The following is a 14,412-nucleotide window of genomic DNA, read 5'->3' as shown; positions in this document are numbered from 1 at the left end:
TTTTATTTATTAACAATCAATCAACAATTAATTGGTTTGCTCATACCATGATCAGATCAAAAGAGAATCATGATCCATTTCCAAATTGTGTGGGACCCACCTATTTTATTTCCATTCCCAAATTACATTTTGCCAAATAAACATGAGTTTCATTTTCATTCATTCATTCTCATTCCCTAAACCCTCAAGTAAACGCACCATAAATTATTAGACTTGTTTAAAAGTAATTCAAAAAACACGTCGTAATTAAAAATACAAGGGAAGCGGCTCCTTTCCCCACTGCCTAAGATTAATTATTGACTAACTAGTATTTATATTTTTGTCTTTTAGTGATAGTATATGAGTAAGATTTAACTTTTTTATTTATTTATTTATTAACCAATCAACAATTAATTGGTTTGCTCATAACATGATCAGATTATGACAGAATTCTGATCCATTCTCAAATTATGTGGGACCCACATATTTTATTCTCATTCCTAAATTATATTTTATCAGATAAACATGAATTTCGTTTCCATTCATTCATTCTCATTCCTTAAATCCTCAAGTAAACACATCATAAATGATTAGACTTGTTTAAAAGTAATTCAAAAAACACTTGTAATTAAAAATATAAGGGAAACGGCTCCTTTCCCCACTGCCTAAGATCAATTATTGACTAACTAGTACTTATATTTTTGTCGGGAAGCATTACAGAATAGAGGAACCGTGACTTCCTCTTGAGCCGTATGAGAAGCTGAAGGAAGGAAGAGGTATAATCTCTTAAAAAGAAATTGTTTGATTTAGTGTGAGATGTACACAAGTTAGTACTACTGGCTATTTTAATCATTTGAACAATTTGTTAAGAGTTTAATCTTGTACAATGCATGAGACAATTAGAATTCAACACATTGAACACTTGTTGCGCTTAAAAGTAGCACTCATCTCATGATACAAAATAACACGCCAATTCAACATAAAAACAAAATCAAGTTAAAATCTAAAATTTGACCCTTTTCCCAGTGGGGTGGAACGGGCGAATATCTCCAGTACATAAAAAATTAAACATAAATGAAAACTGTCTTCTTGATACTTATAAGAACTAAAATAAAACCATTCCAAGAACAAAGCATAACATCACTCGATTCCTCCTAAAGTTCACTTCCTAACGGGAACCTTCGTAGCCTGCCTGTTTCTCTTTTTGACACCAGATTTTGAGACCTTTAGGCTCCTGTTAACAGCACTAAGCCTTGCAAGGGCTGCCTTCTTCAAGTCTGGCCTGTAGTAGTTATCAGCAACCTGAAAAAATGGCAAAGGAAGCAATTAACAAAATGTCAATATCTTTGCAGAGTAGGATGCAGAATACACAAGACAAACTATACCAGAACATGCTCTTAGCGCAAAGAAGTAAAAGTGTCAACAATTGAGCATATACTCGAAACAGAAAATAACAAGAGAATAAAACTCCAAAGTCCAGATTAAAAAAGCAAAGAAGCCAAACTTAACAAGAAAATTTCATTGAAGATCCACTACAAGAAAGATATTTTTACATGTTATCATCTAGTCACAGCTTTAAAAAAAAAAGGTCAAAGGAGTACCAGGAAGGATCCCTAATGAGACAAGAAACCAAAAAACAAAGACAACTACAACATACATAATGCCTCGTCTATAACAATTCCAAACTACAACATAAATGATGCCTCATCTATAACAATTCCAAACAATTATCATCCAAGAACCAATGCATTTAGTTCGTTCATTTTTAGAATAAAGCTATGCAATCCAAGAATGAAAGCTCAGAAGCCAAGCGTAACAAGTAAATTTCATTGAAGACCCAATACAAGAGAGGTCTTCTTACATGTTAGCATCTCATCACAGCTTTAAAAGAAATAATAATAATTTCGCTCAAAGGAGCAGAAATCCTTAATAAGATAAGAACCACAGCATCCACAGCCATTTAGCTTATATGAGTCTAGAATAAAGCTCCACAGTCAAAAAGGAAAGCTCAGAAGCCAAGCGTAACAAATGAATTTCATTGAAGATCCAATACAAGAGAGGTCTTCTTACATGTTAGCATCTCGTCACAGCTAAAAAAACACAATTTTGATAAAAGGAGCATCCACCAAAAACAAAACATTGGCAATTACAGCTGCGACCGCAAATGAAGTGCAACAAGAAACTTTAATTGAAAATTGACTGCAACAGAGGTCTTGTTACATGTTGGCTTCTCATAACAGCTTAAGAAAAAAAAATTCAAATTTGACCAAAGGAGTACTACCAATTCAGCAACTCTTAGTACGAGGGAAAAAATTTTTTTTGCCAAGCTAAAGACCAACATTGCACACAAAATTACACAGAAAACACATCAAGAAAACAAATAATAAAATCAACCAAAGAATGACATGAAAAAAAAGGTACCTGATTGACAACAGCCTTAGCCATTCTTGGGAACTCCTTCCTCATGGTGGATTTGTGAAGCAAGCTGGCAGGCTTGTTCTGCTTCTTGGTCTTTGCAGTGGCCAACACCACAGACAGGTCCTTGCCTCCAGGCTGAATGGTCACAGTCTTCCGATTCGCCAAACCTAAACCACCATTTTATTTAAGAAAAAATAAAATAAAATAAAATAAATAATAACCTTCGAAGTCAGATTTGTTAATACCGGAGTGTTTGAAGGAGTTAAGGTTGTAGAGGTTGTTGGGTTCCTTGCTGAACTCGACGCTGGCGTTGCCTCTGCCGAATTGTTTAACCAAGAAGCAGTTGTTCTTCTTCACGATCTCCCAAATCAACTGTCCTGGAACCGTCGCCATTTCTTTCTGCCTTTTTTTCACTCCGACTCACTGCCAAACACAGCCTAAACAAATCAGTGCTGCTATATAGAAAATTGATGATGTATGAAATCAAACCTTACAGCAGTGGGGGGGAGTGAAGAGAGAGAGATCAGGACCTTCGAATGCTAAGAGCAACAGGGTTTAGGGCTGCGAAGGTCGTGAAATAAGCTGAGGCGGTATTTATATATATATGTACTCGTTCAAAACCCTAATCACTCTGTTTCTGTTTGGCCGATTTAAGGCCTGCAGTTAGTTGTCCCTGCCTCGATAAAAATAAAAATTAGCTCCACCGACGTATCGTGGGCGTTTGGTCTAGTGGTATGATTCTCGCTTTGGGTGCGAGAGGTCCCGAGTTCGATTCTCGGAACGCCCCCATTCAAAATCATTTTTTCCAGAAGTGTGCCTGAAATTATTATTTTCATTTTTCTATTAAAAAACTCGGAGCAATATTTGATATGATTAAACACTCAATTCGTACACAAATCAAACTTGTAATTAATCTTTCATAAGAAAATATCATTCTCAGGTCAAAGTATTAGACAAAGATTAAAACACAAAAAAAAAAAAGCCTAACACGGCAGAGTGAGAAGGGTGTCATAGTGGATACATAATAGATTAGTAATACTTCATCCAATGAAAGAGGAAAATGCTTGAATTATGCCAGAGCGAGAATTAAGTTGATGAGCGTTGAACGATGAAATCAAATAGTTGGTGCTAATGAGTTTAGTTGGTAAAATTTTGTGTGGAAAAAAAAAATCTGAAATTCGAATCCAGCACATATTATTGTGAAAAAAATTGAGTTGCAATTAATTTATTAAAAAAAAAACATGCAGACAAGTATGAAGATTACTCACACGTCCTGAAAAAGGCAACTTGAGAATGAGTTCATTTAAAATAAGAAAAAGCTATTTGCACCGAATTAAACCCCGAATCAAACCCCGACTTCAACGCACCGTTTTACTTAAGCTAAAAATGCACCGTTTGTAGAGTTATTTCTTTTTCGTTATTGATTTGAGGTCACACCAGCCACAACCGAAGTCATCCCAAAGTACCCCAGCTGCCGCCACTGTCCTTCTCAACTGGGTTGTTGTCTTTTGTTTTTTTTTTTTCGGGAATTTGCCTTCTTTGATTATTTGGTTAACTTTTTCTTTTTTATTTATTTTTTATTGAATTAAAGCACCAAGTTCCTGTTTTGGCCATTTTCATCTGTTCTTTTATGGGTTTTTCATTTCTTAGTTGGAGTATGAATTTCAAATAAAGATCAAATTTTAAAATTGAGTTATAAGTTATTTCTTTCTATTTCAAGTTGCTTTAGTTTTAGGATTTTGAAAGTGGGGGTAATCTGGAAATGTTTTGTGGGTTTAATCTATAAACAATCATTTGAAGCCGAGTTTGAGATTGAGAATGGCTGCTAGAGTGGAGATTGATGAAGACAATGAAACTAACAAGGGCAGCTTGCGGGTCTTCGACTAGAAGCTTGATCAGCCCATGGATGAAGAAGCTGGCAGGCTTAGAAATATGTACAAAGAAATATGTAAGCTGGGTTATAGTGGTTTGATAAGTTGGTTCTATTTGAGTTGGTGGTACTCTGTTTCCTAAAATGTTGTTCATGGTTTTTTAGATTTATGCTTGGTAAATAAGAATTTTCAAAATTTAAAAGAAGCTTAATCGTTTGCCCAGAAGGAAGATAATAGTTGAGAGTGTGTTTGAGAAGAAAGAGGGAAGATAACAATTAAGAGAAAGTAGAAGTTATCCTTGGTGCAGCGCAGATAGAGCTTTCTATTGAAAAGAAAAAGAAAAACCTTAAAATGACGTCGTTTTTAGAATCTTCGGGGTTTGACCCGGGGCAAATAGCAGCGCTGTTTAAAATAATGCAGAAGAGGAGAATAAAAGAAAATTTCAAATTCAAGTCCCACAAGTATTACACCAAGTCATGGCATATTAAGAAGAGAGTCTTTGTTTGTGAGACTGTGGGAAGTAGAGAGGCAAAGCAAAGTGTCAAAGAAACTAAGGTTGTGTTTACTTTTTGAAGTCGGACTGAAAAGTATAGATTCATCTCACTCTAGTGTTTACTTTACCAATTTGAAGAATGATTGAGAATCTTACTCCGTGAGTCCCACTTATTTTTGGAGTGGGGAGTGGGATTCCCATGGGATCCACTCCCACCTCTCCCATTTCTATCTTTTTTTCTTATTTAATTTAATATTTAATATTTAATAAATAAAATAAATAACATTACATTTATTTGAATAATATTATTATATTTAACTAAATAATAATTTGCATTGACTCTAAGTTAAAATTACTTTAAAATAATATTATTATATTAATAGAGAATTAATAAATATTACTATATATTATCTTCATTTGAAAATATAATATTATTATATTTATTTTAAAAATAATAGTACTATATTTATTTAATATTAATAATTAATAATAATAATAAATAGTTTATTCTAAGAAAATATTAATTTTGTACTAAATAATATTTTATTATTATTTTATATAATAATAAATTTAATATAATTATATTAAATAAAATAAAATAATGTTTCATTTTATATTTACCCTTCTTTTATTAAATTTACTATAATTATATTTAAATAATATTATTATATTTAACTAAATAATAATTTGGTTTGATTCCAAGTTTAAATTACTTAAAAATAATATTATTATATTAATAGAGAATTAATAATATTACTATATACCATCTTTATTTGAAAATCTAATAATATTATATTTATTTAAAAATAATAGTAATATAATTTATTTAATATTAATAATTAATACTAATAAATAGTTTATTCTAAGAAAATATTAATTTCGTACTATATTAATAGTAAAAATATTTCATTTATATTGCCCTTATCAATCATTTTTAATTTATATAATTAAAATTAAAATTAATAAAAAATTGTGATGTACATAATTAAGAATATTAATAATTATTATAAATTTAAAAATATAATAAAATAAATTTTTATTCATTAAATATATATATTTATTTTCATTAAAAATATATATTTATTAACTTTGTAATTAAAAACTATAGTTCTTTAAATAAGGATAAAATTGTAATTTGAAACTATTTACTCCCAATTCAAGATAAAGTAAATGCATAAATTGGATTCTGATTTCCATTCTATACTTTCATTCCAGTGTAAGTAAACAACATACTCTCACTTTTACTCTACACTTCCAATCTTAGGATTCTCACTCCAATCTAAAAAGTAAACGCTACCTAAGTGCACAATCATAAACGAAGAAGAAGCATAAGCAACTATGATTATGAAGCCAAGTAGTGGGAGGATAACGTGAGTAATAAGAAAGAATACGAGGTTTTCTGAAATTGAAAGCAAATGCAGATGCAAATTTTGTTCCATTTTATGCGACAACTTCGACTAATATTTTTATAAGTAATGCTAGATATCACAACATCTAAGCCTTAATATGAATATCAACTAATATGACATTCATTTATTAGATGACGGATAAGTAATTTTACAAAATCCATCAAACAAATAAGTAACACAGTATTAAAATTCAAGTTGGGACTCAAATGTTGAAATCCCTAATATTATTATATTTTTATTCGTCTTTGCTAAATCCTTATTATTTTAATAAAATTATCAGAATTAGAAAATTTAATAAACTCATAACGACCTCTAAAAGTATTTTACTTACTTCACAAGTCATTTAACGGCTTCAATTGAGGTCTCAGGCATGACTTCATATAGGTGATGGGAGATTACTTACACAAAAGATGATAGTGGATATTTCTCCTGTAGAATCCATGGAAGTTTCAAAGAAACCAAAAAAGGGAGTTAACGGTTTATAATTTATATGGATGTAAAAGTTTTACTTAATCCGTTATCTGTTTACTAATCTTTTAGGGTAACTTTATTTGAGGCCATTCAAGACACGAAAATACTCACAAGGAAACCCAATCTGCCACCCTATCAAATTTGCAAACATGCACATGAAACAAGTGCAATTTTCTATCGGAGAATTTGAAAGTTTTGAGTGCAAAAATGATACCATTTGGTTTACCATGACCTTCTACCACACAGATTTTTATTTTGGTCCATATAAATAAATGTATTATTTTGATCAACAATCCAAAGAGTATTTCGATTTTACAACATATACAACCAAATTAATATATATACAAAGAAAGACTAGTAAGAAACACCTGTTCATTCAGTTGCTGGTAGAAGATTATATGGTTTTGCAATCAACCCATCCACTTACTTACTTCGAGCATTTGAAGATTATCTTCGTTAACATAGTTTATTTGTATCTCCAGCCACCTGTAGGTCCACTCCTTGTTTAGACATATAGAAACCAATTAAATGGGTTTGCTGAACAATCTCTAATCCAATTATACTGAAACTCCTGAGCTGCAGATCCCCAAGAACCAAGGCAAAAAGATCTCTAAAAGACAAAGCTTCTTTTATTTTCTTCTCAGAAACTAGAGTTTGGCAAATTAAATGCCATCAGTGACCCAAGTGTCTTCTGTTCCTTCCTTCCACATTCCCCATCTCCATCTAACTCTCGGATGATCAACTGTGCAGCTAGAGATGAGGTTGCTAGCAGTGATCGAATCTTCCTCCCGGTGAATGAGCAAGGCCATGTCAGACAAGTTGCTGCATATATTCATGATCGCAAATATGAATGACCTTGTGACGCTGATATCATCTACCACCAAACGTGCAATGATTTCTTTCAGCACCTTCATCTCTGTCCTTATTTCCAGACGTCCTTTATCAAAGTTGGACTGCACTGCTGACCAAGCCCTAGGGCCCAAAGTCAGAGAACTCAAATTTGGAAATACATCAAACAATACCCCCAGGTTAAGGTTTTTCATTCCAATAGGCTCACCTGGTTTTAGCAATTCCACTTTTAGCTTCTTAATTGTTTTACCAAAAGGAAATGTGTTGATGAGGCTACTAAGACTTGAAGATTCAAGCTGTAAGTTCATCAAATTCCGGAACTCTTGAAACCTAATCTCATTTGCTACCTCAAGCGAAAGACAGAAATCATGCAGCAAAGGAGTTTCAAGCACAAGGGATTTTGGTTTAACACATCTCAGTTCGAGTTTTACTAGATTGGGTGCATATATAGCCAGAGAAAGCGGAGCATTTGACACAGTCCACAGACAGCTCTTAAGATGCAAAAGATGAATCTTTGGTTGTCTAAATCCCCCCACGCCTACTAAATTTAGAACTTGGAGACAAGGAAAGCAATCATTAACCTTGTCTAAGTCCTCATCTTCAAGCCTTATAAATTCCAATGTCAATTTGGTGAGCATTGGCATTTGATTAAGATTATCTACCGATAGCCAAGCATTTTTCACCTCTAGTTCAACAAGACTTTTGCCTAAAAGTAAATGCAAAACCGTGATTACATAAGCAATAATTCTACTGAATTAAAACAGAGGATTAATTAGTAGATTAAACTGAATTAAATTGAATTCAAATTAAAAAAAAAAAATTATTGAAACTCACAGCAGGAAGAAATGAAAGCTAAAACTTCGGCCTTTCTCCAACAAGATTGAAACCAGCAGTCAGAAATTGACAGAAACTTCAACTCTTCACAAACCCAAGGTAACCAATTCTTAACAAATTCAACGTCGGTCAAGTACAGATCGTCGGACTCGTCCTCAGCGTCGTCGTACGAGATTCCTACCAACGACTTGTCTACGCCTATTGAAACTGACTCGAGGTGCCGCGAATTACAGACGAGGTTTTCGAGAATCGACTTGAACGGCGTGACTTGGGGCGCTGCGGTCACCTGTTGTGGTAAGCGAGACTGCACGTAGCGAGACAAGGTGCAAACGAGGTTGATGGATCGGACTTCTTTACAGAGGGAGTTCAAGGTTTTGGAGACGACTCGGCACCGTGCGAGATCGGCTGAATCGGTGAGTCGACTCAGGATCTCCAGAATCAGAGGTTGGGGTAGATGCTCCTCCATTCTTGGAGGCACGAGTACTATGCTTTTGCGTCAGAATCTCCAGCATCTAAAATGGTTTTTGAAGTCTGTCACAAAAAAGAAGAAAAAGGAGTGTTAGCCCTGCAAATTTTTTTAAAAAAGTATAAAATTCTTTAATGTCTTAAAAAGGACATATAATCTAATCTCCTTTTTATTAATTAATTCTGTTGTTTTAACTGTAAAAAAGATTATATTATATTTTTATAAAAAATACAATTGTATTTAGGCCACCGTTGCAGTACCCGCATTTATTAGGGTGTACACGGATTGGATTTTACGGATCGAATATTATTTCATATTTGATTTATGATTTTACGGATTTCAAATTTTCAATCTAATCTAATTAACGGATTAGTTAACTTCAATCCAAATCTAATTCATAAGTTTACGGATCAAATGCGGATTTAACCCAATTCATATTCGATCCATCGTTTTACGAATTGGTTTGTAAATTAAATTTTTTTTATTTTGTCTTATCCACGAGCTAATAAAATAGAAAAAAATTTAATATAAAAATAATTTTACTACCAATCAAATTTAAAATTAAATTAGATTTAAATAAATTAGTTATTTAAATAAAGTTAAAATAATACATTAAAAATTTAAAAATACAACACACTTCGAAACTAATTGTTCAAATAAATATAGAATAATACATTTAAAGTTTCAAAATATAGTTAATACATTTAAAGTTGTTCAAATAAAGTTACAATACATCAAAATTAATTGTTCAAATAAAATTATAATAATGCATTTAAAGTTGCAAATTATGATACTCTAAAAAGAAAAATGTCCGCTACCAATTTGTATTCCATACTTTAACCTTAACAAAATACATATAATTCAAATAAATAACAAATAAAAAACTTTTATTTAATAAAAAGTATAATAAATATTTACCCTTAACATCCCATCAAATATTGTCAAGCTCCATCAAATATATTCTTATCATCTCCCAAAATCTATGTACATGTAAGACAAAAGAAAAATGTCAATTAATAACAATATAAAGTCAAACAATAATCAACATACACAATTAAAGTTAAGTTACTTGTCTTTAGGGATGTTCGTGGATCGAATTTTATGGATTGGACATCAATCCATATCTAATCCATGATTTTACATATTATAATTTTTCAATCTAATCTAATCCACGGATTGATTAAATTCAATTCAAATCCAATCCACACATCTGCGGATCGGATACGGATTTAACTCAATCCATATCAAATCCATACGTTTGTGGATTGGATGCGGATTTAACTCAATTTATATTCAAATCCATCATTTTGCGCATTGATTTACGAATTAAAAATTTTAGTTCTCTCCAATCCATAAACTAATGAAATTAAAAAAAAATCTAATATAAAAATAATTTTACTACCAATTAAATTTAAAATTGAATAAAATTTAAACAAATTAATTGTTTGTTTTAATAATACATTCAAAATTTTAAAATATAACACATCGAGATTAATTGTTCAAATAAAGCTACAATAACATGTTCAAAGTTTTAAAATATAACACACCAAGATTAATTGTTCAAATAAAGTTATAATAATACATTAATATAACACCAAAATTAATTGTTCAAAATAAAGCCACAATAATACATTCAAAGTCTCAAAGTAAAACACGCCAAAAGGAAAAACGTCCACCTCCAATTTGTGTTTCGTACTTTAACCTAAACAAAATAAACATAATTAATATAAATAACAAGTAAAAAATTTTATTTAATAAAAAATTAATATATATTTACCCTTATATCCCATCAAATGCCATCAAGCTTCATCATATATGTTCTTATCAGCTCCCAAAATCTTTGCACGTGTAAGACAAGAAAAATGTCAATTTTTAAAATAGAATAACAATATAAGTCAAATAATAATCAATAAATAAAATTAAAGTTAAATTGTTACATTTTACATGTCTCAATATGTTCAATCTCATCTATTACTTCATCAAGATTTATCGGAGTTGAACGTAACCAATTTTGCGTGCAAATTAATGCCTCCACCGTCCTTGCAAATAGTGAGCACCGATGTGGATCAAGAACACGCCCACCAGTGCTAAATGCTGACTCAGATGCCACAGTGGAAACAAGCATGGCCAAAATATCTCGAGCAACATAAGTCAAAATTGGATATTTGGAAGAATTAATCTTCAACCAATCCAATACATCAAAACTCTCATTTTCTGGGTTCTCACATGATCTAATAAGTAAAGATTCACTTTTGTTTTGCACTCTACAAAAGTATTGTCTTTTAAAATCCTCATATAACCCGATCAAACACTTGCCTAGCATCAACCTCAGTATCAACCTCTAACTCTTTTTCATTATTTACAGCATCCATTACTTTCACATCATCACCATAAAGCAAATTGTATTCCTCATATAAACTATGTAATTATTCTGCACTTTAACAACCAACTCATTAGCTTTAAAATCACCAAACAACACTACAAAACAATATATCAAAAAACCGTTCTTTATGTCGAGGATCAAGCAAAATAGAAACAAATAAATAAGGGTTGATTGTTTCATAATTTCCCCAATACTTATCATACTTCTTTTTCATATTTTCAACCATTATCTTAAAAAATAAATCCTTACTATCCCTCCAAGCTTGCAATTGTGTATGAATCAAACATAATTGGCGCAAAAAAGTATTGGATGTCTCATATAAAAAACCCGAAAATGTCAAAGTGGCATCATGAAAAACCTTCAAGAATTTAATGAAATAACAAGTATATCCCCAATCAATTGAAGAAGGACACGTTTTTTGCTCGCTCAAAGAAAACTCACGAATGTATTGTGCCTCATGAAGCTCTAACCGATCAAATACTTTTTCATACTTTTCAGCAGCCTCTAACATGAAAAAAGTGGAATTCCATCTAGTTACGACATCTAGACACAACAACTTATTTGAAGAAATTTTCTCTCGCTTTGTAGTTGCCTTAAACTTTTTTGTCCTAGAAGGTGAAGATCTAGCAAATCTTACAACGTTGCGAATTTTAGAAATCGACTAATGATACTCTTTTAACCCCTCTGCAACAATGAGATTTAATATATGTGCACTACACCTCAAATGCATATTTTGATCCCCTAAAATTGTACCATTCCAATTGTTTACAACTTTTGACAAATAAAAAACAGCACCATCATTAAAAGAAGCATTATCAATCGTTATTGTAAAAACTCTCTCAATGCCCCAATCTAATAGGGATGTTTCAATTTTCCTACCAATTGTTTCATCTTTATGGTCAGCAACTTGACAAAAATTCAATATTTTTTTGTGCAATGTCCAATTATCATTAATAAAGTGAGCTGTAAGACACACATAACAAAGATTTTGAGCTGAAATTCATGTGTTTGTAGTGAGGCAAACTCTTTGATGACTACTCACAAAAAAAAAATCATATATTTCTTTGTTTTTTTGTAAAGTTGCAAAATATCACAAGCAATAGTAGTGCGAGATGGTACTTTAAATCTATTTTCAAAAACTCCCAACATTTCCCTAAACCCTTCATCCTCTACAACTCTAAATGACATATCATCTTTTATAATAAACTTAGCAATTGCTTCCTTACAAGCCTCAACACTATAGGTCGTTGATACAAGGCTACATGGCTCTCCATTTTTCACTCGTTGGTAAGACAAGGTTTTTTTTGTTTTTTGTCCACTCGAGCTTGACCATGATATTTTGGACATCTCTCTCTCATATGAGTCAATACATTATATGTTCCTTTATTAAAACCATATTTATATTCTTTTCCACAATATCGACATTTGGATCTAGGATGCAGTGGATCAAAACTTAATTAGATAAAATGCTCCCAAGCTTCAGAAGTTGTGGATTTATTAGGTGTACCTTCAGCATTACTGGATGATTTAGAACTTGGAGGAGCTGAATCTACAGCTACGTGTTTTCCTGTATCAAGTTGAGAAGTCATGTACACTACCAATATGAAAAATCATTAAAATTAATTACGAAAAATGACAGGAACAAATTAAGTTTGAAAAGAAAGTAATAATTTAAGTTTAATTAACTCAATCAGTGAGGTCTTTGCACAAACACACAATTCTTATTTAATAACAAAAAAATACTAAACTTCATTATGAAAAATAACTGGAACAAATTAAGTGATAAGTATTGGAAGAAAAAAAAGCACAAAAAAGTTTAATTACCTCAATTGGTAAGGTTTTTGCACAAACACACGAAAACCCAAGAGAGCCGCAAGTGTTTGAGGAGCAAGAGTTGAAATGGCAAAGTTTTTGAAACCAACCAAGCTCTAATCCTTCTCCAGGGTTGTTATGCATGCGGGAAAGTGGTAATTACGAAATCGTCGACGATGGGAACTAGGAGAAGCCGTACGGGTAGTGATCTTGAAGGTTGTGATAGTGAAATTATTCTGCTGGAACTAGCGATTGTGAAGTGGCTCGATGGACTCGGGGAAGAAAATGGCTTGCTCTCGTTGGAATCGCGTAGTTGACGTCTCACGATGGGAACTAGGAGAAGCCATACGGGTAACGATCTTGAAAGCTATGATAGTGAAATTATTTAGCTGGAAATGGCGATTGTGAAGTGGCTCGATAGACTTGGGGAAGAAGATGGCTTGTTCTCGTTGGAATCGCACAGCTGACGTAGTTCAAATCATCGTCGAGAGTGTATGGAGCTTGTATTAGGTGTTGCTAGTGTGTGTGACGGTGGGGAAACTTAGGGTTTTTTGTTTGGCAATGTTATTTTGCTTGGTGACTGGGTGTATGTTATTTTGTTGGTGACTTAGCGTATGTTATTTTGCTTTTGCCTTAAAATTTTTATTTTGTTTTACAATTTTTACAAGTTATATTTGTATATTTGATTATTTAATTATTTTTTATTTTATACTATTATTGGTTAATGGCTAAAATATGTTATGGTGCTCGTGTAACTATGTAATGTCAATTTATAATTTTTTTAATTAAATAAATATTTTTTTTGCCGATTTACTTAATTTTTTTTTGTGGATTTACATAAGTAAATCCATATATAATCCACCCGATTGTATATTTTTAAATTTTCAATCCAATCCAATCCACGGATCGGGCTTTTACGGTACAGATCGGACGGATTAAGCGGATTAGATTTGATTATGTATACCCCTAGCATTTATCACATACATGTGGGTAATAAAAAAAATTAAAAAAATATGGCCATTGTTTGGCTGCCAAGTGGCAGCCAAACATATAAAAAAAAAAATTTAAGCAACCAGTTGCTCCTTAAATGAATATTATATTATGAAATAATATAATAAATAAATATATAAATAAAATAATAATTATTTTAATAATAAATGCAACATAATAATAAAAAAATAGTTTTATAATAATTAAAAATTAGTTTCAAGTTTAATGGTCACAGAATCAAGTTAACAGTAGATGTTTCATTTCTATTGGTCCATTAATTGCATGATTTCGGGGTTGCAAGTTAATGATCCTAAGTTCCATGCTCATTGCTTTAAGTTTCAAGTTCTTTTAGTTTCAAGTTTAATGGTCATGGTTTCAAGTTAATGGTAGGTGTTTCATGTTTATTGGTCCATTAGTTGCATGATTTTCGGGGTTGC

General features: G+C 31.8%; 2 protein-coding genes and 4 non-coding genes across 8 annotated transcripts; 1 reads left to right on the top strand and 5 right to left on the bottom strand.

Annotated features, from left to right (window-relative positions):
• Window positions 1–931: 931 nt before the first annotated feature.
• LOC18055665 (60S ribosomal protein L28-1) lies at window positions 932–3,033 on the bottom strand. 3 transcript variants are annotated; one of them, XM_006451317.2, is made up of 4 exons: window positions 2,928–3,033; window positions 2,643–2,820; window positions 2,401–2,564; window positions 932–1,281 (listed from the first exon to the last, which is right to left on the bottom strand). In XM_006451317.2, exons 2-4 carry the CDS (start codon window positions 2,788–2,790, stop codon window positions 1,141–1,143), a joined length of 453 nt encoding a protein of 150 aa, XP_006451380.1. In that variant the 5' UTR covers window positions 2,791–2,820; window positions 2,928–3,033; the 3' UTR covers window positions 932–1,140. The 3 variants fall into 3 exon arrangements, with proteins under 3 accessions (XP_006451380.1, XP_006451379.1, XP_006451378.1); XM_006451316.2 differs by having other exon boundaries at window positions 2,892–2,987; XM_006451315.2 differs by having other exon boundaries at window positions 2,643–2,982.
• On the bottom strand, window positions 1,466–1,556 carry LOC112095992. Its single transcript, XR_002904152.1, has one exon. It is a non-coding gene; the product is annotated as a small nucleolar RNA R24 (small nucleolar RNA).
• Window positions 1,774–1,864, bottom strand: LOC112095990. Its single transcript, XR_002904150.1, has one exon. It is a non-coding gene; the product is annotated as a small nucleolar RNA R24 (small nucleolar RNA).
• Window positions 1,983–2,073, bottom strand: LOC112095991. The gene has a single exon (XR_002904151.1). It is a non-coding gene; the product is annotated as a small nucleolar RNA R24 (small nucleolar RNA).
• Window positions 3,034–3,112: 79 nt separating the features above from the next.
• On the top strand, window positions 3,113–3,184 carry TRNAP-UGG. The gene has a single exon. It is a non-coding gene; the product is annotated as a tRNA-Pro (tRNA).
• Window positions 3,185–6,905: 3,721 nt separating this feature from the next.
• On the bottom strand, window positions 6,906–8,873 carry LOC18055664 (F-box/LRR-repeat protein At4g29420). The gene is made up of 2 exons (XM_006451314.2): window positions 8,325–8,873; window positions 6,906–8,196 (listed from the first exon to the last, which is right to left on the bottom strand). The coding sequence occupies exons 1-2, from the start codon at window positions 8,788–8,790 to the stop codon at window positions 7,304–7,306; spliced, it is 1,359 nt and encodes a 452-aa protein (XP_006451377.1). The 5' UTR covers window positions 8,791–8,873; the 3' UTR covers window positions 6,906–7,303.
• Window positions 8,874–14,412: the final 5,539 nt, after the last annotated feature.

The sequence above is a fragment of the Citrus clementina genome, unplaced genomic scaffold (assembly GCF_000493195.1).
Source record: "Citrus clementina cultivar Clemenules unplaced genomic scaffold, Citrus_clementina_v1.0 scaffold_1, whole genome shotgun sequence".
NCBI lineage: Eukaryota > Viridiplantae > Streptophyta > Magnoliopsida > Sapindales > Rutaceae > Citrus > Citrus x clementina.
Note: the sequence above shows the minus strand (reverse complement) of the source record. Positions and strands in the feature narration are given on the sequence as shown.

Coding starts and splice junctions, on each gene's coding strand:
- LOC18055665 (XM_006451317.2), bottom strand. CDS start 2,790: ATGGCGACGGTTCCAGGACAGTTGATTTGGGAGATCGTGAAGAAGAAC. Junction 2,565..2,642: donor TAACTCCTTCAAACACTCCG/GTATTAACAAAT, acceptor ATGGTGGTTTAG/GTTTGGCGAATCGGAAGACT. Junction 1,282..2,400: donor CTAAGGCTGTTGTCAATCAG/GTACCTTTTTTT, acceptor CCATTTTTTCAG/GTTGCTGATAACTACTACAG.
- LOC18055664 (XM_006451314.2), bottom strand. CDS start 8,790: ATGGAGGAGCATCTACCCCAACCTCTGATTCTGGAGATCCTGAGTCGA. Junction 8,197..8,324: donor AGCTTTCATTTCTTCCTGCT/GTGAGTTTCAAT, acceptor ATTTACTTTTAG/GCAAAAGTCTTGTTGAACTA.